Source organism: Indicator indicator, chromosome 6, assembly GCF_027791375.1.
Source record: "Indicator indicator isolate 239-I01 chromosome 6, UM_Iind_1.1, whole genome shotgun sequence".
NCBI classification, from domain to species: Eukaryota; Metazoa; Chordata; class Aves; order Piciformes; family Indicatoridae; genus Indicator; species Indicator indicator.
Genome location: NC_072015.1, coordinates 32,633,352 through 32,654,709, shown reverse-complemented (window position 1 = coordinate 32,654,709; position 21,358 = coordinate 32,633,352). Strand labels below are relative to the sequence as shown.

The 21,358-nt window shown below is 41.1% G+C and overlaps 1 protein-coding gene across 1 annotated transcript in view; it reads left to right on the top strand.

Annotated features, from left to right (window-relative positions):
- Positions 1–547: 547 nt before the first annotated feature.
- Positions 548–21,358, top strand: part of ZNF516 (zinc finger protein 516) — a 59,491-nt gene continuing 38,680 nt past the window's right edge. Inside the window, exon 1 of the mRNA XM_054381894.1 lies at positions 548–2,453. Within this exon, the coding sequence (XP_054237869.1) occupies positions 548–2,453 (1,906 nt within the window). The remainder of the gene's footprint in view (positions 2,454–21,358) is intronic.

The window sequence follows — 21,358 nt, the reverse complement described above, 5'->3', positions numbered from 1 at the left end:
ATTTTACATGAAATTACACATGCTGGTAAAGCCACAGATTTAAAGTGTAATAACCCCCTCAAGAAATGTCTTTCTCATTTAAGATATATTTTTAGCCACTTCTGTCTGGTTTTGAAACAAAAAATATTTTTAAAGTTTGCACTTTTTAAAAGCCACTGTGATGTCAGTTTATGGAAATGAATGTTTGCTCTTTTGGGGATTTTACTTGTTTATTAATGATGCTTGCCGTTGAAGTCAGCAAAAGGAGAAGCTGCTGCTTTTTGGTGCAGCAATCTGTAGTATGGTATGCTTCTGAGTGCAGAGTGAGTGATGGAAGCTGTTGAATTAAAAATATGAATAGTTTTAAATATATTTAAGAATCTGTATTTAAGAATCTATTTACACAATTCCTGTACATTTGTGTGATTTTGTTCTTGTTTCAGGTGATGTATGCCAGCCGCTTACAGAGCACAGAGAAATAAATCAGTGCTTTGGACTCTGTCGAGCAGGTGAAAGGAGAAACATTACCCCAAGAATGAAGCAATAAAACATCTCTCTGCAAAACCGTATGATTGAGAACGCGGTCCTGCCCTCTTCTGCTGCCGGACATACTTTTGTCCTCCTGCCCCTCTCGCCCAATGTTGCTGTAATACGGATGGATCGTACTAGAGAGGCAGCAATGGAGTTGCGGAGATCCTCCAGCCCAGGCAGGCTAAGCAAGAGTGACATGGATACTGAGAAGACCATGTGCCACAGCTGCTGCATCTGCGGTAAAAGTTTCCCTTTTCAGAGCTCCTTGTCGCAGCACATGAGGAAGCACACGGGTGAGAAACCCTACAAATGCCCATACTGTGATCACAGAGCGTCTCAAAAGGGCAACCTGAAGATCCACATCCGTAGTCACAGAACAGGCACTTTAAGTCAAGGGCATGAGGCAGAGATGGGAGAGGCACAGCTAGGGGAGATGGGTGTTTCGGAGGGCCTTGGTGGGTGCACCAGCCCCACTAAAAGTACATCCGCCTGCAACAAGATCTTGAACGGTACTGCTCAGGTGGATAGCAGCAAGATCTTGTTGAGAAGCAGCAAGAAGGAGGTCATGGAGATGGTGCCAGCTGAGGAGGGTGGCAAGCTGACCTCTTACCAGTGCACATTCTGCAAAAACAAATTTGAAAGGAAGAAGGATCTGGAGCAGCACCTGCATCAGGTCCACAAGCCATTCAAGTGCAGGTTGTGTAGCTATATGACTCTGAGGGAGGAGTCACTGTTAAGCCACATAGAGAAGGACCATATAACAGCTCAGGTCCCAAATGGGGAGGCCTACACTGAGAACTGCAAGAGTGAGCTGAGCGCAGGCGAGTTTCCCTGTGAAGTCTGTGGTCAGGCCTTTAGTCAAACCTGGTTCCTGAAAGCTCACATGAAAAAGCACAGGGGGTCATTTGATCACGGGTGCCACATTTGTGGTAGGAGATTCAAAGAGCCCTGGTTTCTCAAAAACCACATGAAGTCACATGGTCCCAAGACTGGGAGCAAAAACAAACCAAAAAATGATTTGGAGCTGATAGCCACTATCAATGATGTGATACAGGAGGAGATGATTGTGACAGGCCTGTCTCTGTATGAAGTTTGCACCAAGTGTGGGAATCTGTTTACAAATATGGAAAGCCTGAAAGCACATAACGCTGTTCACTACCGGGCACAGCGCGGCAGTGCTGGGGATAAAGCCGAGGGCTTAACTGATGGGAGCCTAAGCTCCTCGGTAACGAAGCAGTTTTTCTTGCAGTGTCTCAATCTGAGGCCATCTATGGGGCCGGATAGAGTTACTAGAGGACAGCCTGGGAAAAGAGTAGCTGAGCTGGATCCAGTCAGTAGCTACCAAGCTTGGCAGCTGGCTACCAAAGGAAAAGTTGTAGAGCCTTCAGAGTACGTGAAATATCTGGGATGGGATGAGGCCTTGGCAGATGCGGATGTGACTTATGACAAGGATAAGAAAGAGTACATCCTCGTCAACCAAGAGAAGCGCAAACGAGACCAGGACTCACCCAGCTCCTCCAGTAACCCCAAGAAGAAGAGCTGCAGCAGCGGGCGCCCAGAGAAAACTGCGGTCGCCCCACCAGGGGAGAGCTGCCCACTCCCCCAGGGAGACCTGGACTACCGCCCTGCCTCACGGCAGAGCCGGCGAGGCACCCAGAACAAGTCCACCGAATGCTTTGAGTGCGGGAAGATCTTCCGCACCTACCACCAAATGGTGCTGCATTCCCGGGTGCACCGCAAGGAGCGGAGGAGCTGCAGCGAGGGCGGGGCGGCCACCCAGCCTGACCGCTATGGCTCCAGCAGCGAGGAAGGAGACTCAGGGTCTGTCAGCGGGCCCAGCACACCTGGCTCTGCGTCTGCCCCAGAGGATTCAGCCACCTCTGGCCTAGGAGAGGAGGCAGCTGAGGAGAGCTCAGAAGAGGGAGCAGCTAACCCCTCACTAGGTAAGATTGCTCCTAGCCTTGCCCTTGTCACTATCACTTCTCTCTGCATCTTCTCTTGTGGGACATGGTGATGAGGTCGGGGGAGAGAGATGTGAAAGCACATGAGAGCTTTAAAGGTGATGTAGATGGGGTCCTGTGCCCACTGAGCACTGCTGCTTGTCTCAGCATCGTGACTCATTTCTGGTGCAGGTAACAAAAATAAGGTCAGAGGACATCTTTATAAGGTGCAGGGTGTCTGTGAAGGACACCTGGGAAGTATTTTAGTTGTCTATAGCAATGCTTTAGGGTAAGGTAGTGTTTTCTCTGGACATTTCAGGGGTTTTCCTCAGTTTATGGGTGTCCTGGTACTGTTCTGCCATTGGTGTGCACGTGTAGCAGGGGCAGGACCTGTGTGTTGTAGCCCTGAAGCATGTAAACTTGTTCACTGGCAGTGTTAGAGGTGTCTCTCTTCCTCTCTTCTCTGCTTCACTTCCCAAATTGTGTTTATAACTCCAAAGGTTATAATTAATCTCTCTGGAATAAAGCAGTCCTTTGAGCCCAACACTGCTAAATGGAACAAATTATTCTCCGAATAGAAGCAAAGTAAATATTTAAAAGAACACTGTTAAGCACTTCTGTACCTTCCCCCCCCCCACACAAATGCTTTATTTTTGTTGTTCACCATTATTTGTTTTAATACCCTTTTAGAAATGTGAGATTAACCATTCTTGCCTCACTAGCCTTGCACTGGGTTTTTTTGTTTGTCTTGTGTTTGGCAAACAATAATGTTTTCCTCTCAGTTCTATTCTTTTGTTCTGAGGAACATAGAGTTAAACTAATTTTCAAGACCTGCAGCATTGTGGAAGAGGGTGGGTTTATTCTATTAGCTGTGTTCTTTCGGGGTTTTATATGATGTTACACTTTGTCCTGGCTACAGACCTTGTAGCAGAAAGCAAAATTTCCCAGGTTTGTGTATTGGTAGTTACATGTTTTTCATAAAGTTTTGGAGCAGTGCTGGATACATTCTTTTTTTGTCATTAAGCATCTTTCCTGAAAGTCCCATAGTTTGGGGACACATAAACTTGGGGTTTACACTGCTTGGCAGTATAGTTTTCAAAATACAAGGCACAGAGGGAAGAGAGCTCTGAAGGACTGAAATAGTAAAAAAATTACACCCATCTGTTTGTCCTTAAACCTACAAGAATGGTCCTAAACTGGATTTTGCTACAACTTGGATCAAGTCCTTGATGGGCAAATTGAGTACACACTAGAACGTTAAACCAAAAACTCAATTTTTAATTTTTTTTCATGCTTTCTTGCCCTTTCAATAAACCACAACTCCAGAAAGTTCTAACTACAAGCTGACCTAAATATTTTCACTATGATGATTTGCTCATTTAAAAGACTCAGAATTTGGCTTTCATATCTGCTGTTGAGTTTTGACACTGGAAGTTCCTTATGGGAGTGTACTTACTGACTTTTGTGTGCAAATCCATCAGCTGCTCCCAGAAACACCTTGATACAGTCGATACAAGATGATAAGTGATAAGACTGCACCTTTGCCTGGACTTAAATGGGGCTGCCATGTTTTACCAGAGTAATGTACAGTGCCCTTGTGGGAACTGCTGTAATGGAAAACCATCTCTCTGGAGAAAGGCTAAAAACACCAAAACACATTTTCACATGATGTTCAAATAGGAAAGCTGTTCTTATGCCCTTTCTGTATTAAGCACTTTATTGTTAACAAGAGGAGCCATCTCATCTCTCTGCATATCCTACTTCTTAACTCAAGCTTTGAGCCCTTGTTGCAGGAGTGAAAGGTGAGAGTTAAAGTCACAGTGTTTTCTGTGACAGGAATTAAGGTGACTGGCTGAAATGATTTCACTAGCCAACACTTGGAAACTTTTTTTTGGGTACATGAATTGGTCCTGCTTCAGCTGTAAGAAGCAAACTGATGGGGCCTAAATAAAAGTCCATCTTGGAAAAGGGATGTGTTTGCACTGATGGGCTGGGAGGGTGGCTGCTGCATTTTGTATTCGCTAACATCACAGCTGAAGAGCTCATCAGGTATTTAACTGGCTAAAAAAATTACTTATGGACATGAAATATGTTAGCCTTGTTTCTGATAGAGTTTGTTTAAATAAAATCACTGTGTTAATGAAGCCAACATTTCACACAAGTTTGGTTTTAGAAGAAAGTTGGATTTTTATTTGTTTGTTTCTGTTGTTGTTCCTTCATTTTTGTTGTTTTAAGGAGCTTTCATAGGTCAACGTTCAAGACATGGTTCTGAATTTTCTCTTTTTGCTATGCAGATTTACTTACACTGCCCTTATATTGTTTTCTAAGAGACTGGGATCCTTCTGTCAAGCAGGCTGTAGGATTAGATTCTACTCTTCTGTAGATTGCTGCTTTAATTTGAGAGGCTTTCTTTCCTTCTCCTACAAGCAGAAACTTAAAGTATACAGAATATAGACTGAATTCCACCCTCCTATATGCTCATGCTAGTATCAGGTGGTTTGGTATGTCCTTGAAGCACATTTTGTCCTGGAATCCCTGCAGTTTGCTATGCTCTACTGTGGCTTTTTGTAATTACTCTTGCAGGTGAAGTTTTTCTGTTGAGAGCTGTGCTCCAGCCCCACGGATGGTATCCCTCCCCAGTGGAGGTGGCCAAGTAGAGCTCTTGATTCCCGTTCCTGACATGCCTTCTGTCGTGTTATTTTTACGCAGGAAGTAGTCAGGAAAATAAGGTTATACAATAGCTGTATATTTTTGGTTTTAAACTTTCATATCTTTACTGGTTTTCCTCTCTTTGACACATTAATATGTTATCCTAGGTCAGAAAAAGGCCTTGAGACTGACAGGTATTGAGTGTTGTGGCCTTGGCTTAGCTGAAAATACTTCTTTGTGCATTTGATTGTTAATAATCTGAGTAGTCTTGTTGACACAAAGTGCCTTCTTGCAGCAGGGAGGTTGGCAGTGCACCTCTGTGGTCACTTAGGGCCAACAGATGTTGGAGCTGGGTGTGATGGGGACGGGGAAGCACTGATAGGGCTTATTGAAAGAAGAGCAAGAATTGCACCTTGCATGTGAAATAGGGTTGAGAGCCTCCAGGGTAGTAATTTCTTTGCTCTTAACACAAAGGTAATTTGTCTCTGCTGTTTACGAAGAGTAACACAGTGATTTCTCAAGCATGGGGTAGTGTTTGCAAACCCAACTTGTCAGCTGCCAGAGGGTAAGATAGTGGGTTACAAAGTGGTTTCCATCTTGTTGGAATGGGACTGAAAATTAGTTTCCTAGAGTTACACACCGTGTGCTGTGTGATACCTGTCATACAAAGATGTATGCAGGAGCTGTATGTGCCTTGTGTGACAGCCATATGTGCCTTATGTGACAGCCATGTGGGAAGGAGTGGCCCAGAGTATATTCGCTGTGTTAAGATACATCATAGTATAACCTGGCAGGCAGCTAAACACTACACAGCTGCTTGCTCACTAACTCCCCACCTCGTAGTAGGGGAGGGAAGTGAAATGGAGGGAAAAAAAAAAAAAAGTATTTATGGGTTGAGATAAAAGCAGTTTTAAAAGGACAGAAAAGGAGGGGAAAATAATAATTAAAACAATAATGATGAAAGAATTAGAATATAAAAGTGAGGGATACACAACACAGTTGTTTGCCACCCACTGACCAATGCCCACTGACCAATGCCCACTGATCAGTTCCTCAGCAACAGCCCCCTGCCAGCTTTCCTCCATGTTTATATACTGAGCATGATGCCATAGGGTATGGGATATCCCTTTGGCCAGTTTTAGTCAAATGTTTCTTCTTGTTGCCCTCTCCCCCTCAGCCTACTCATTGATAAGTTGGTATGAGAAGCTAAAAAGTCCTTGACTTAGTGTGAACGCTGCTTAGCAACAACTAAAACATCAATGTATTATCAACATTATTTTCATCCTAAGTCTCAAACAGCAGTGTACCAGCTACTAGGAAGAATAACTCCATGCTGGCAAAATCAGGATGTTATCTACACCTTATCCTATACCATTTACATCATGCCTAGGTCCCACACTCTTCAATACATCCAATCGATGACTACAACGTTTCCTGTCTTTTAATATATACACACAAGTATCATTCCCTTAGTCTATGGGCCATCCCTCTGAAATATCCATTGAGTTCATTTAGTCCATGATTTTGGGCTCCATCTGTCATAACAGTCTTCGAGGGCAGGAGAGATGCTCTGTAGTGTTGGATTGTTGAATGCAGCAGTCAGATCTGGTTCCATCACTGCTGTGCTTGTCTGCTTCTGTCAACACTCAAAATTCATTCTTCACCAGTCTGGGTAATTTTTACTGTAATATCATGACTACGGTATATGGCAACCATAGCAGTGGTGATACAAAGTACTATATAGCAATTAGCATCATACAATTCAGATCATTGGCTATTCTCATCCTCAGTCAGATCCCCTTGAGGAACACATTAGATTTTCCCATCTTTTTGCATTACCCAAGTCCTTGAGCAAAAGCAATCCCATGGATGGCTTTACCTTTTCCTGAAGGAAGAATAACTCAGGTTGTCTTCCCCAGCATATTTTTTATGTGCATGACAGAGACTTTATCCCCTTCTCTAGTACATTAAAGTTTTGTTGGGACAGGGCTGGCTGGACTGCCAGATCCCCTAGTGCTGACTAGCCAGGTGGCTTTTGCTAACTGTGTATCCCAGTATTCAAAGGGCCCACCTCTCAATACTCTCAGTGTAGTCTTCAACTGTCCATATCATCATGGCTGGTGCCTCTGGATGATGGGGAATGTGATATACCTGCTCAGTGCCATGCTCCTTGGCACAGGTGTCTATGAGGTTGGTCTGGAAATGAGTCCTGTTGTCTGACTCTATTTTTAATGGGATGTCTTGTCACCACGGGAGTTGTATTCTGGGCAGTGACATGGGGCATGGAATATATTTCCAGTTATCTGGTGATTGCTTCACCATTGTAAACACATGGTGCGTGCCTCGATGGGATTGTGGGAGCGTGGTATCAATCTGCCAGGCCCTTCCATATTCATATTCAGCCATTATCCTTCCTATCACAGAGGCTCTAACTGCTTGGCTTGCTTGCTTGATGCCTATTTTACATTTATGGATAAACTGTGCAGTAGTATCCGTGGTCAAGTCCACCCCTTGATCACAAGCCCATCTGTCTTCCTTGATGACCTGAAGTATCATGGGCTCGCTGGCCTATAAATAATTGACCCTTATGTTACCAGTCCAAATCTACCTGAGCCACTTCAGTCTTAGCAGCCTGATCCACTCTTTGGTTGTTTTGCTGTTTCTCAGTGTCCTGACTTTTGGGTATGTGAGCATCTAAGTGATACACTTTTAGAACAAGGACCTCTACCCAAGAAGCAATATCTTGCCATAATTTAGCAACCCAGGTGAGTTTACCTCTGTGCTGCCAGTTGGTCTGTTTCCATTGCTGCAGCCACCCCCACAGGGCATTTGCCACCATCCAGTCCTTGCATGCTGGGTATCTTGCACTGAAGCTATGAGGTCTCCTGAAGCTCTGCACTGGAAGGTGGGTAACTTCAAGTGGATTTCCATGTGAAAAGCAGAAGATCTGAGCAGTCACAGGAATGGGAGACAGCAGCAGAAGCTTGCCTTTTCCACGCTTGCCAGTTGACCCACTGACTTCTTACTGAACTGCTGTTTTGGAGCTCTTTGTATTTGTTTCATTATAAAAACACTTAGAAATTAATGGACAGACATTAATTTAGCATCTTTTATCAGTAAATTGAAGGAAAAGAGACTGCTGGCTGTGGATTGCAAGTTATACGAACTAGAAGATGTAACATAAACTGTTTATCCCAGGTATGGTGTAAGAAAATCCTATATGTAAATTTGAATGCTGGAATGGAAACATAAGGACATCAATAATTTTTGTGAAAGAAGAATGGGAGACATTTGTGAACCATAAATTTGGACCTTTTTTTTTTTTTTCCTCAGATACAAATTAAATCCAAGAGCTGGAGCTTTTAACAAAAAGTGCCCAATTTCACAAGGCTTTTGAATTCAAACAAATAAAATGTAGATATTGTCCAAAGTTGCTTTAATTTTCCAGTAAAATGGTGAGGCTGTAAGTCGAGGGAGGAGAGGAACAGTAGGAATAAAATAGCTAATCAAGTGAAAACAGAAAAACAAATATATATAGTAACGCCAAAAAGAGCTAATCCTGGTAAATGTTTTCTGATGCCAAACTGAGTGCATGAAACACAGCTGCCACCATCCACTACCAAGATTTCATTGTTCTTCATATACAAAAGTATGTCCCTCTGTGTGCAAGGGAAGTCCTCTCCACTGTTTAAAAAATCTATAGATCTTAATCAAATAATTACACTTTAGATACTTTTCATAGCAGACTCTCACTTACTGTAAATCTCACAATATGATAGCACTGAAGGCAGTGCTGTTGGGGCATTTTTACACCAAGTGAAGATCTTGTTCTCTGTGTACAGGCTTAAGAATGCTGAAGTTACTTTAAGCATGCAAGAAATTGGAGAATGTCTCAGTGCTGGACAGTCGCTAACTGCTACCCGAGGCTTCCAAGAAATGAGGTAGTTTCAAGGAAGAACAGTGTCTCAGTGGCTTCTGTTAGATCCCTGCCATGAAGATAAAAACAGTACACTGTGATTACACACAGTTAATTTTGGCATCTCCGTGGAGTTGGTGTTGGAATATAAAACCCTCTCAACTTTACAACCCAGACTAATTGTTTTGGTTGTTATTGCCAGTGGGATTAATGCCAGGACTGTCAAATACAGCAAGCTGATATTTTAAACCATAGGGGAAGTTGGACAGGGGCAAGGACCCTGTGCCTGTAGAAGTAAGATCCATTAGGTGTTTGGGATTTTGTGAAGTTCAAACTGTTCTTTAAAGCAAATTCAGTAAACAAAACAGTTATCTAGTTTGGATGTGCCTCATAAGGCCATTCAGAAATTTCTTCTTTAAGTGTGCTTTTTTTTTATAATGCACATAGTCAAATCCCAATGTGTGTAGCAAAGCCACATGGGGTGTGGTGTTTTCACATGATCTGAAGTTTCTCTGCAAAGCACTGCAGGTTGAAGCATAATTTTTTACCAGTATAGGCCTGTGTGTATCTCCACAGCAGCACTTTGTTACCTCTTGCCTCTCCTTTGGACTCTTGTATGTTCCTCTGGACTGCAGAGGATATCTCCTATTCCTGTGGTGCTGCCATCAGCAGCAGCTTTTTTGCTTTCGTGTGTCTTTACCTGTGGGTTGACGTGAATGGGAAGAAGTAGTGAAGGAATAGAACAAAATAGAAATTATGCTGATTGTTCCAAGGACATGGATAACAAGAAAAATGCTGGCAGTCCCAATCACTAAGGTGTGTATCGATGGGAAAGGAAGAAGGAGGAGTTCCAGGACATCTAGAGATGCGACTAAAACCTCCCTTGGCATGTGCACCTCACACACCTGACATTGTTTGGCCCTTCTTTGAGGCTGATTATGGGAGCTGTGCTTCAAGAAGCTCAAGCAAAAAGTGTTGGAACAGGACAGCCAGACTGGAACAGGACAGCAGTTCTATAGGATAATGTAATCTGTACCCTTTAATGCTATACATTTACCCTGACATCATACCAACTAAAGAACGTTTAATGATTGCCCTGTAGGCATTTTGAGTAATTTTGACTGTGCTCCTGATTACCACACTATGCGCTACTACGCTCTGTTTTACTTGGTCTCATGTAATGTGGGTGGCCAGCAGGAGTGTTAAACAGTAATTCCAGTTCCTCTTGCAACAGATCAGGGTGATGAGAAACAGATAACACATAGTTAGCTCAAGTCAGAACTAAGGCTTGCTGGCTGAGCTGTAAATGCTTCAATAGATGAATGACTTCTCATGACAGAGATTGTATTTTTTGTTGCTCAGAGACAACTTCTTTTGCAGCATTTTGAAGTTACTAATCCAGATGTTGCACTGCTTTTATTCCTTACAAGCATTTCAGTCGTGAGTCTTGCTTAAGTACAAAAAAATTTTGTGCAGAGCATTTTGATACAGCATATCAAAGATAATTCTGCTGTCTTTAGTTTTAATTGTTACTGTTCATTTTTTGCAGGTTACTATATACAATAACAAAGCACACAATTATTTTAGTTGTGGGTCTGGGGTACGAGTGACCAAGGCATAGGTCAGCTTGGAAGAACATTTGTACCAAGATGCTAAGGGAGAGATAGGTTTACCCAGCCTTTATTTTGTTAGTTAGAGAGCTAGAAAGTGAGTGTGGTTTCTTGACAGGTGGAGATAGTAGGATAAACTTTGCCCTGAAGCTCATGTAAGATGCATTATACTTATTCCACAGCTTTTGGAAATGTTATCTCAAGAGATGCTTCTAAGGATTGCTTGTATCTATGTTTAGTCCTTCCTGAATTGCCAATCTCCATTTCATGCTTACCAAATACTAGCATTAAAAAAAAAAAATACTTGCAAGGGTGTGAAAAAGTGTCAGCAGGGTTTCCAGCTTTTGTAGTAGGCTTTTATTTCTTAGTCAACAAGTATTATAGACAGCTGCATATATGGACGTGAGCTTGGGAATCCATCTGTACAGTAACTCAGCTTTCTCTAAACCCTCACTTCTTAACACATACCCTGGCCTTGCTGTCTTGTAAAAGACAATTTATCAGTTTGGGTATTTCCTTGTACAGGATGTTTCTATAACATCAAGGTATGGCATGTGAAATACTGCTTTGTGACATTTATAGACGTAAGATCACGTTGTGTAGTGCTTTGACTTTCTAGCAGTTTCTGATTAGTAAGCGAGGACTCCCTTTCCCTCCAGCTAATAAAACAGGAATCAGGCAATGAAAATTGCAATGGTAGTGTTTTTAATCTGATTTCCAAATATTTCAGTAGCACTGCAGCTGTGTTTACTGTGCTATAAACGACTGCTAACCAAGGGACTTTTGTAGCTATCTTTGATGTTAAATCTATTTTCTGGTTTGGTTTTTGCTGTTTTGTTTTGTTTTTTTTCTGCTCTTAACATGGTTCACAGTTTGCCCTTCATCCATCTTAAACTGAGTCACATTTTCTTCGTTAATGCATTGCATTTGGCAGTAGATGCTCTCAGTGGATATGGTTGGTTAAATTCTGCAGGAGCTGAAACCTGGAGGAGTCCCAGGGCTGCACAGGATATAAAAGTAATGCGCAGTTTGGCCTAGTGTTGGTAGATAATTTGTTTTCTGCAGGTGCATTTTACAAATACAAGTTTTACTAGGTCTCACTTGATTTCACTTTATTACTTTTTAACCCAGTAGTCTCATTCAAGCACTGGATTGCTTTATCTTGAATGTGCCTGACTGTGGTACCAGTCATACCAGTAAAAGTCAAGAGCAACTTAGCTACAGTCAAGGGAACCCTTTACAGTGGGAGCATCAATAACTCCTTTTTATTCTCAGTTTTCTTTTGATTGCCTACAAGATTTACCAGCAGCAAACCTGGATTTTTAGGGAGTTAAAAAGCATATAGTGAATTTTATGGAACTGTGGAGAAAAAAAAAATTGAGTTTTTCATTATAGTTTTCAATGCCTTAGTCCTCGAATGAGACTTCTGGATCCTTCTTTCACTTGGCATATGACTGCTACTGTGTCATATTTTTGTGACCAATATCTGGATATTATTTTCAATGCCTGGATGGATTTGTAAATGTGTAGGGAACTTATTTTTATGGTGAATTTGTTTTCCGTGTTTATAGACAGGATGGATTTGAACTGGCAAATTGCTGAATGCTTTGTCCCTGATCCAGCAAAACACCATATCTGCTGGCTTGATTTAAAGCATATGAGCAGTCAGGTTAGAATCATTGTTAACTGCTTTGTTTGAACTTAACACTTGGCACCTAGTAGCTTAAGGTTAGGGAAGAATAGAGAAGTCTTTCTTTTCTGTTATCAATGCCAGTGTAGATTGCATATCCTGAAATGCACTGTAGTGTACAAACTTTACATGGGGTAAGACTAGGGGAGGAGCAAGTCTCAGAACTGTCTTTTGTGGATACTCTGTTAATGGATTTGGTTACGCTTTAGTGATGCTAAGGGCAAAAATCCAGCACTTAGTTCTTTTAAAGTGCAGAAGCTCTATTGAGACAGTGTCCATGTGACAAAAGTACTCTCTCAGTTGATGCTTATTGTAACTTGGATATGGCTACTTACTTAACATGGATTTAGAGCTTAATATATTCCTTATACAGAACTCATGGGCTAAGATTTGCCCTGCAGCTTTTTAGACCTTTGTTTTCCTAGTTGTTAATATCAGACCTCAGCTATTACCTCATTATTTCTATTATTTCAAATAACAGAAAAATATGTAGCCATTGCAATATTGGTGTGTTTTGTTTGTTTGTTTGTTTGTTTTTTAATTTGGTCATACCACAGCTATGGTTTTAGTCATCTTTAGGGTCTGCAAGTTAGAAGGTAGTTACTCTGAGTCACATCTCTTTTCTCCTTTTTTTTTTTTTCCCTGAAATGATACAAAATCCACTGGTTTTATTTATTTTTTTAAGATTAAATTTGGGGTTATTGTGTAATATAAGACACTCCCAAACCTTGTGTTTCTTTGAGATAACAAATTCATCAGGCAGTTGAAGGCATCAGCTACACCTAACAGCACTTCAGAGGTGTGTGTTATCTCAGGATAGCATATGTCTTGTGATGTCTTACTGCTTAAAAAGCATTTCAGGCAAGCTGTTGTCAGCAAAAAGTAAATATTTTGGGGGTGTGTCGAAAACCAGCATAACCACAAGGGAAATACATGGGTTCTTCTGGAAATGTGAACCTCAAGTCTAAACATCTTTTCTTTTCGACCCCACTCCTCCTCCATTTTTTGTGTATTTTGACAACAGAGGTTGGATGTCAATGTTGTGATGGTGACAAACTGAGTGCAGTGAATCGGGATGATGATGGGATGTTAAAGACTTCCTCTTTTCCCATCCCTGATGTACCCCAAGGTAGTGGAGCAGATACTGCACTTGCTGTTTGCCATTTGCATGTTTTTCTAGGTGTTTAGCATCATTGAAACAAAGGTTTGTTCAGTTTTTCTGTGATTTAGCCTTTATTTAGTAGGTAGTAAAGCCTTTTTTACTAGATAATGAAGCAAATAGATCCTTCTCTTCCCTTAAAAGAAAATTCGGGAAGTACAGCTTACACTGCACATGGAACCCATTAATCTTATACCCCTTAGAATACTTTGCAGAAGTTTCTTGCCTTTGCACGTGCCTGTATCCACATGCACAGCAATTTCCCAGAAATGTCTTAGCCTTAAGTACTGTTGAATCCTGGAGAAGCTTAGAAAAAGAATCAAACACAGAATGGCAAGTAAAGTTGTACAGAAAAAGAATCAATCTTGGATTGTTCTGGGACAGCAAAATGGGTACATGTAAGTGAACATCACTTACTTGCTGCTGTAGTGCTAAGTGTGTTTGACAAGGAAACACACTGAATACTGTAATTTGTGTGGAAACAGTGTTGCTTTTTTTTCATTCATTTATACACATAGACATGACATATTAGTTATAATTAAAACATAATCACTTTATTTTGCAAGTGAAGTTGTTAGGGTTTTTTAACTCTGATATTATCAGCATGCAAGTGCCTAATATTAAGGCTCGTAATGGAAATGAAGTGTTAGTAATGCATAATGAAATTTTTATGTGCTAGTAAAATTTTCTGCTAGACTGACCTTTCTTGGCCAGTTATAGTAGAGAAAGGTTTAAAAAAAAAATCTCCTAGGGTATATTCAGTAAGTTGAAATGCTGAGTTTGCTCAATCAAGTCGTCATGGAAAGTACTCTTCATACAGTATTTACTCAAATTCCAGTTTTGCAACTTTCTCTGAAGCCTTCAGAAGCCAAAAGGAAAGAAACGTGATACCTGAGGGAGTGAGTGTTGGAGTGGTCCAAAAACATAATGTAATTAAAAGCTCTGTCAAGCTGAAAAAGGATTGAAAAAGGCAAGGTAAAACTTCAGAAACTGTGTGAGTGTATATAGCAAGTAAAGGTTAATCCATATAAATGGGACAGGGCTGATGTGTTACTGTTAGAGTTGCATCCAAATGACGTAAACCAACTTATTTTGGAAGCTCATGATACTTCCAAGCCGACCTCTGATGCTGACAGTCCTCCAGAAATCCCTGTTGTAGTGGGAAGCAGAGGACATGCAAAAGCACAAACCAGAAATTTGGTCTGCAATAGCAGCCGTGTCTGTGAATTTGCTTTCTAAGATACGTTTGGTCTGATGTATAGCATCTAAAGTATCATGCAACATATGCATTAGAAAATGACCAATGTACACTTCTGTTATTGAGGGTCTGAATTTAGAGTGAGACAAAGTGGTGCTGTGAGTAACCTTGGGCTGGCACTCCTGAGAGTGGGGTGCTATGAGGCAGTGGACAGGACCTGGGTGGGGGGCATTTCCCTTTGATCCAGCTTGTTGCAATGATCATGCGGTTGTGAACTGAAGTGATAGAAGTCTTTTGTCTTGAAGGGGCTGGACTGGATTTGGGCTACTGTCAGCTACAAACCAGGTGGTTTATGTAGGAATGGGAGCAAATGGGATCCTTAGGAGCAGCCCTGACAAAAAAAAAAAAAAGCTGAAACAATGGCATAAGCAAGTAAGGTGGAAGTAAGCGTTCTCTGTGTAAGCAGTGTCATGGTGTTAGCTTACTAATGGGTGAAGGGCCAGGACAGTGTCCGAGGCCTGGAGCAGCACATGCCAGGAAGGATGGTGTGCTGTGAGGAGTCAGCCCGTGCGGGCCCAGATGATGCTTGAAAAATGAGCGTTGTTTAAAGGAAGGGAATGAGTGACCGCTGAGTGCAAGTGGAGAGACGGTGCAGCACTGAGGAAGGAGGTGCTGTAGCTGGGTGTCATCCTCTTCATGTTAAAGTGTGGAAGTGTGCCAGAGCAGGAGGTTATGCAGTGCCTCGGCTACTACCCTGCAGGAGCAGTCCCAGTGCTCAAGTGCTCTGCACAGTGGCAGAGCAGGTGAAAGAAAAACAGGTAAAAGTTTCTTTCAGATCCTGAGAACAGCAGAAATTGACAAAGTAAAAAAGTTATAACAATGAAGCCACAAATAAGGGACTCCATTTGGATGCTTTGTGAATCTTAGTGTTTCAGCTGGTAAATCACAAGGATGACTATATTTCTTTGTAACTTTTCAGCTGAGTGCTTGAGTGTTGGGAGATAATCATTAATTGGGAGAAATACTTTGAAAGAAGACATTTGCAGTTCTTCTACATCTGTTTCACCTTCCTGGTGTGCAGGGCAGAGGAATAAATACATTTTAATTGGAAGTATCGTTGAATGGGATGATTCAAAATGAGACATTGCTGGATTTTGAAAACATGACTGTTAGAATTGGTGTGGCTGGACCTCTTGGCTTAAGCATAGCATGTCATTTTGAAGGCACTGAAGCCAGATACATAACTTGCCCCATATGTTTACATACAGTGGAGCAGTTACATGTGGTGTTTTGAATGCAGTTGCTTATACCCTAGTAATGGATATTTTATGAATAGTACTGTAGCTCCAGGTGCCTTTCTTTGCCTTTTATTTTCACACTGATAAATTGGCAACCATGGCAATCACTGTGTTTGTCAAACCAGCTTCAAAATGTTAATGTCTTGTTTTCTTGTTACAGACACTTGAAAGTACTTGCTGTATTTCTTTCCTTTAATGAAAAGAACAGCTCGTTGAGAGCTAAGGTTGTACATTAGGTTCATAATCAGTTTTGCTTATACGGAATATTTTATTTTCTGCCTTTCTTTCATTTTGTGAGTATTTATATGCTAACAGAACTTCCATTAACTCCTGCTGTTTATTCTGTACCCTTAAGCTATATAGCTCTTTGTTGCAGCATCACAGTGTTGACCCTGGAATCAATTACTGGGCATAACAACCAGAATATGATGAGGCTTATTCTGTAGCTGTTGTTCTCCAGTGGTGCTGCTGTATGCGAGTCTCTTGCAGTACATGAAGCAGTAGGATAAATCTGTCTAAGAACTTCCTAACACTACCTGGCCAAAAACAACAGCAGAAGCTATACGGGAGAAAATAGGCTCCTTTGCCGATCTCTTGTCTTACAGTCCCGGGGGTGCATCTGGGAAGGCTACATCATTCTTCCTGCATTTGGAGATTTGAGATGTTCTCCATTAGTTTTGATGTCTGTCTCTTCCCTGGAAGTGAGTGCATGTGTGCGTGTGCAAATGTGATACAGATGTTGTATGAAAGTTTAATTACGCCTCTCTTTAAGTTGTGGTGCTGGTCTCTTTTGACCCCCACTCCAAAAGCCTTTTGCTGAGAACCATTTTCCCATTCTTATCCTCACTTAGGGGTTAATTATATTTTGTACTGTGACTGTACTTCAACAAAAGCTGAGTGGAAAAACAAGACTATTGAGAAAAAGGCAGAAGTTTTTAGGCTAGCTTAGATTTTCTGTTCTTTTTTTAGGAATTAGAAGTCCTTACCGATTTCAGCCAAAAGAAGAAATGCCACCCTGAGGTTAAATCTCTCTGCTGTTTCCTCATGTTTGGTTACTGGTTGTTGACAGCCAGCTCAGTTAAATTCTCACAGGTGCAACTGTAAGCAGCTAGCAGAAACTGAAGAAACACAAGTAAGCTCACTTAGGAAATCCCCTAGTAGCTTGGTGCTCATTTGAAGCAGAAGACCAGAAATACAGTTAGTGGCAGTTAGAAAAAAGGAAGAAAAAAGTAGTAATCTTAACTTAAATTAAAAAGTAATATTAACTTAAAAAGTTAAGTAATCTTAACTTAAGAAAAAAATTAAAAGTAACTTAAATTAAAGGAATATTCTCTGCTCTAATTTCTGGGGTTAATATGTTACCACAACTCTTCTGATAGAATCTTCTGTATCCTGGCCTCCTGAAACCAATGAGGAGATCACTTCAGGACACTAATACTGTACTCTGTGGTTTTGGGATGCCAGATAGGCAATCAGATTGGATAAACACATTTCTTTTTATTTTGGTGTTATTTATATACCTTCATGCTCATTGTTTGTGCTTTCACAATTGCCAGTCTTTCCCCCCTTTATTTTTAAACACCCCTTAAAATAAAACAAAATGAAACAAGCCATTCTTTCAAGATGACTGAGACCTGATTTGTTTATATTTTCAGATAACAAGAATAGTCTCATAATTTTTATGACCAAATGTAACATGGAATTATTTTATTTTTAGTCATCTGAATCATGAAGTAATGAGATTGTCAGAAGCAGTTTCTAAGCTAACATGGCTTGGAAGTCATGTTTGTGGAGGAAGATAATTGAGCAGATCTGAGCCAATTTTGGTGTGTTTGGGGGTTTTGGGTGGTTCTTTTTCCCCCAAGAAGTGCAGCTTATGGTTTCTTTCTGGAAAAACTGTCAGCTTTTTGGGGGAGGAGAAATATGTAAAATGCATTATTTCACATGCCATTTTAAAGAAAAAATATCATCCCCTTGTCCATCAGCTCTGTTGGCTAAAAATACGTCTCCCCCCCCCCACCCCCCCCCCGGGTTCCTTTAAGGAAACAGCTTGCATTGTCACAAAATTGTATATGTGATATTTTCTATTAGAAAGAAGCCAAGCAACAATGTCACGGAATCATTTTTGACTGGAATAGTTGGCAAAGTCCTCAAAAAAAAAAAGAAAAGAAAAGAAAAGAAAAGAGATGTAAGGATTAGATAATGGTATATCTGAGAACTATGAAAGTGTTTATGACCAAAATCTTCCAGCAGGATTTCCCACTGGATGTTACTATTTTCAAGCATCCAGCTGTGTCTAATTCTCTAAAGCTGCTGCACGGCGCAATCAGCATTACGCATCTGAAGAGCCAGGTAGCAGGGCAGCTGACTGCCTGTGTGAACAAACAGCCTCGTGGCATGTGCAATGCGCACAGATGTGCGAGGAGCAGATTCAGATGTTCACAAACCTTTGCAGGCCCAGCTTGTGGGACAGTATCACCCACCGCACTCAGCGTGGGCGCAGGAAGGTGGAAGTCAAGTGAGAAAACGGCAGAGAGACAAGACGGTCAGTTGGGAATGTAGTGCTTAAAGTTCAGAGAAAGCATTTCTGAATTCAGTTTCAAGCCATAAATACAGACAATCCAGCAAATGGTTACTGCAAAATTAGAGGCATGGTGACTTTTAAAAATTTCTGAACAGCTGATACCATGACCCCATATCCTTCGTTATTTATGGAAATGTGTTGCTTGCCAGACTGTGAAACTGGCTGCCTGCTTGTATGTGTATTATTTTTTAATTGCTTATAAGTCAGCAGCTGCATTTTCACCAAAAGCTTACTAAAAATATAAAAGATGGAAAAGGCAACATCTCTTTATTAATACCTAGATGTGAAATACCTTAAGTGCATTAAATCTTCAAGTAATCTGTGTGAAACAAAAAGGCTGGAAAAGCTTTCCCAAATAAATGACTGTCATCAAAGCTGCTTTCTGTTTAAAGGCTCACATTTCAGATACAAGCCTATCTAAAAAGAACAGAAATACACAATCATCACATATTAATAAATAGCTGCCTCCTGATTCTGCAGTGATTTTCCTAGGCTTTCCTTAAAGGACAATTATTTTTCTTTCCTACATTATGAAGTCCATTTGAGCTTCAGATCTTGTATTTTGCTCAAGTGTTGTAAAACAAAGCTAATCTTCATAATTGATTTACTAAATGTTGCTGTTTGTGTTTGCCTGTCCATGTGAAATATTGTACAGGCATTTAGACTTTCTGACTAGCTGAGGAATTTTCTCGAAATGACAGTTAGGTTGGTGATAAATTTTCCGTGTGCAATCAAATTTGTTTCCCTCTTTGTCTTCCCCTCTCCCCAGCCTGCCACCATAGCAAGGGCTCAGACAACTCAGCTGTAAATTTCTTAGTGGAAACTGTTCAGTCCCTTCAACTGTCCTGTTGCCAAAACGGTGTTTCAAACCCATTTCATCCACTTGCCTGGAAGTCTATATCCATAAGCCTCAGGAGTGGGATAGCTGAGAATCTGACCCATCAAAGCCAACCACTGACTGTACATGTACAAGGAGCCTGCAGCCTGACAACTAAGCACAAGCTGTTGTAAAAGAGCTCAGTGTGAGAAAAATATTGAATGAAGATGGGAGTGGGATTGGGTTTTGTTGAAATGTAAGAGAAGGGGTGCTGCTGTTCTGTTCAGGCAGGATGTTAATTAGTTTCTGGTTAAAATGTGGCGCCATGGTGTTGGTCAAAATGATGAGTGGGAGATGAGTGGTGCTTTTTGCAAGAAAGGTTGGACGAGGTCATCTTTGAGGTCCTTGCTCTTCTATGATTCTGTGATTCTAAGTATCAAATCGATATTACTGACCCTTGGAGGCCACAAGACCGAAGTGTGCAGGCTCCAAAACTTAGTCAGAATGGACAACATTTATCTCCTGGTAGGAGAAAGTGAATATTTGAACAAAACCTTCTTCAGGCTAGTTTCCTAACAGGCTGAGCAGGAGGAAGGACAGCTTTTGGCAAGGAAAGTTTGAGTTTGTCAGAAAGAGTGTAGTGTTTTCTTGCTTATGTCTGACACATAAGCCTAAGAAGTGTGCTGTCTACAGAATATATAATATTAATTTGCCAAAGCCCAAACAGGTTTTTTGACAGTCCTTACACAGGCAGCATAGCCTGGCCTGCCTTATATGCAAAGAGAGTGCCTTAAGGCTGCTGTCTAGACAGGGCCTTGTGCTTCAGCAAAGGGAATTAAAAGCAGGCTCTGACGTCCCTAAATTTTCAGAGCAATCTTTCTTTTGACTACCTGCCTCTCATAAGTGATGAAAAAAAATGTTACGTTCTGTTTTGCCCTGGAATGCATGAAGATAAGGGAGGTGCTTTAGGTGTTGCTTGTCAAAGAATGTCCTATATTGTGGCTTGTTCAAATGCCACTTGTGAGCCGCTGTTACAAGGATGAAACAGTGGGGCTGCTGTTCTTCAACAATCCCATTCAATGTCTCAGGCTGTCGTTGTAGTCAAGGATTATTCTGACATTATGAACTGTACAAAGGCAACTCAGTGAGCCTGACCTTCTTAAACCTAAGATGAAATTGTGATCATGTTTTGCACCCTTCAGTATGGACTTAAGAGTCCAAGATGTTGATTCTTCAGTCGTGGTGAACTGTAAATAAATCACCCTATCTTACAAGGCAGTAGGTAGCAGGACTATTAGCAGTTAGCAGATTCTTACCTTGCTTTGAGTTTCAAAGGTGTGCTGCCATTTACTACCATTGGCGGTAATGCTATCATGGAGTAAGTTACTCAGGTAATGGCTGTGTTAAGATTAAGACAAATGTAGGTCACGTTGCAAGTCTTAGTTCCTCAGGCACCGGGTGTAGTTTGTAAATATAGCTATGCCTGGTTTATGATTTTTTTTTTTTTTTAAAGTAACACCAAAAACTTGTTTTGTAATGGAAAGGCTTTTTTTTCTTTGATTGTAGGTCAAAGTCACTTTATCAGGAAGATGTATTCTAGATGCTCAGTGTAAAGTATGTAAGAGAATGTGAGACAAATGCACTTTTCAGCCTTCAACTCAAACAACTGAGCTTCTAAGAGATTTAAGACTGAATCCTCAAGTTCAGATTTAGCTGGTGTATTTTATTCTTGACAGTAAATTGTACAGAATAGGTAGGCATGAAATGCTCTTTTGCTTTTTCACAAAGCATAGTGCCTTGGGTCTCAGAAAAATTCAGCTTTTTGTTTTCAGATAATTTGCATTCCCCTCATCAGTGCTGGCATCACTGAAAATAGTTCCCTGTAGTGCCCCTCCATCCTTCATCTGCAGTGCTCTTTGCTGTTGGTGAACGGTAAGTTTAGAGCTTTGAATAATAGTCTGGGACTCAAATGGATAACCTCTATCAA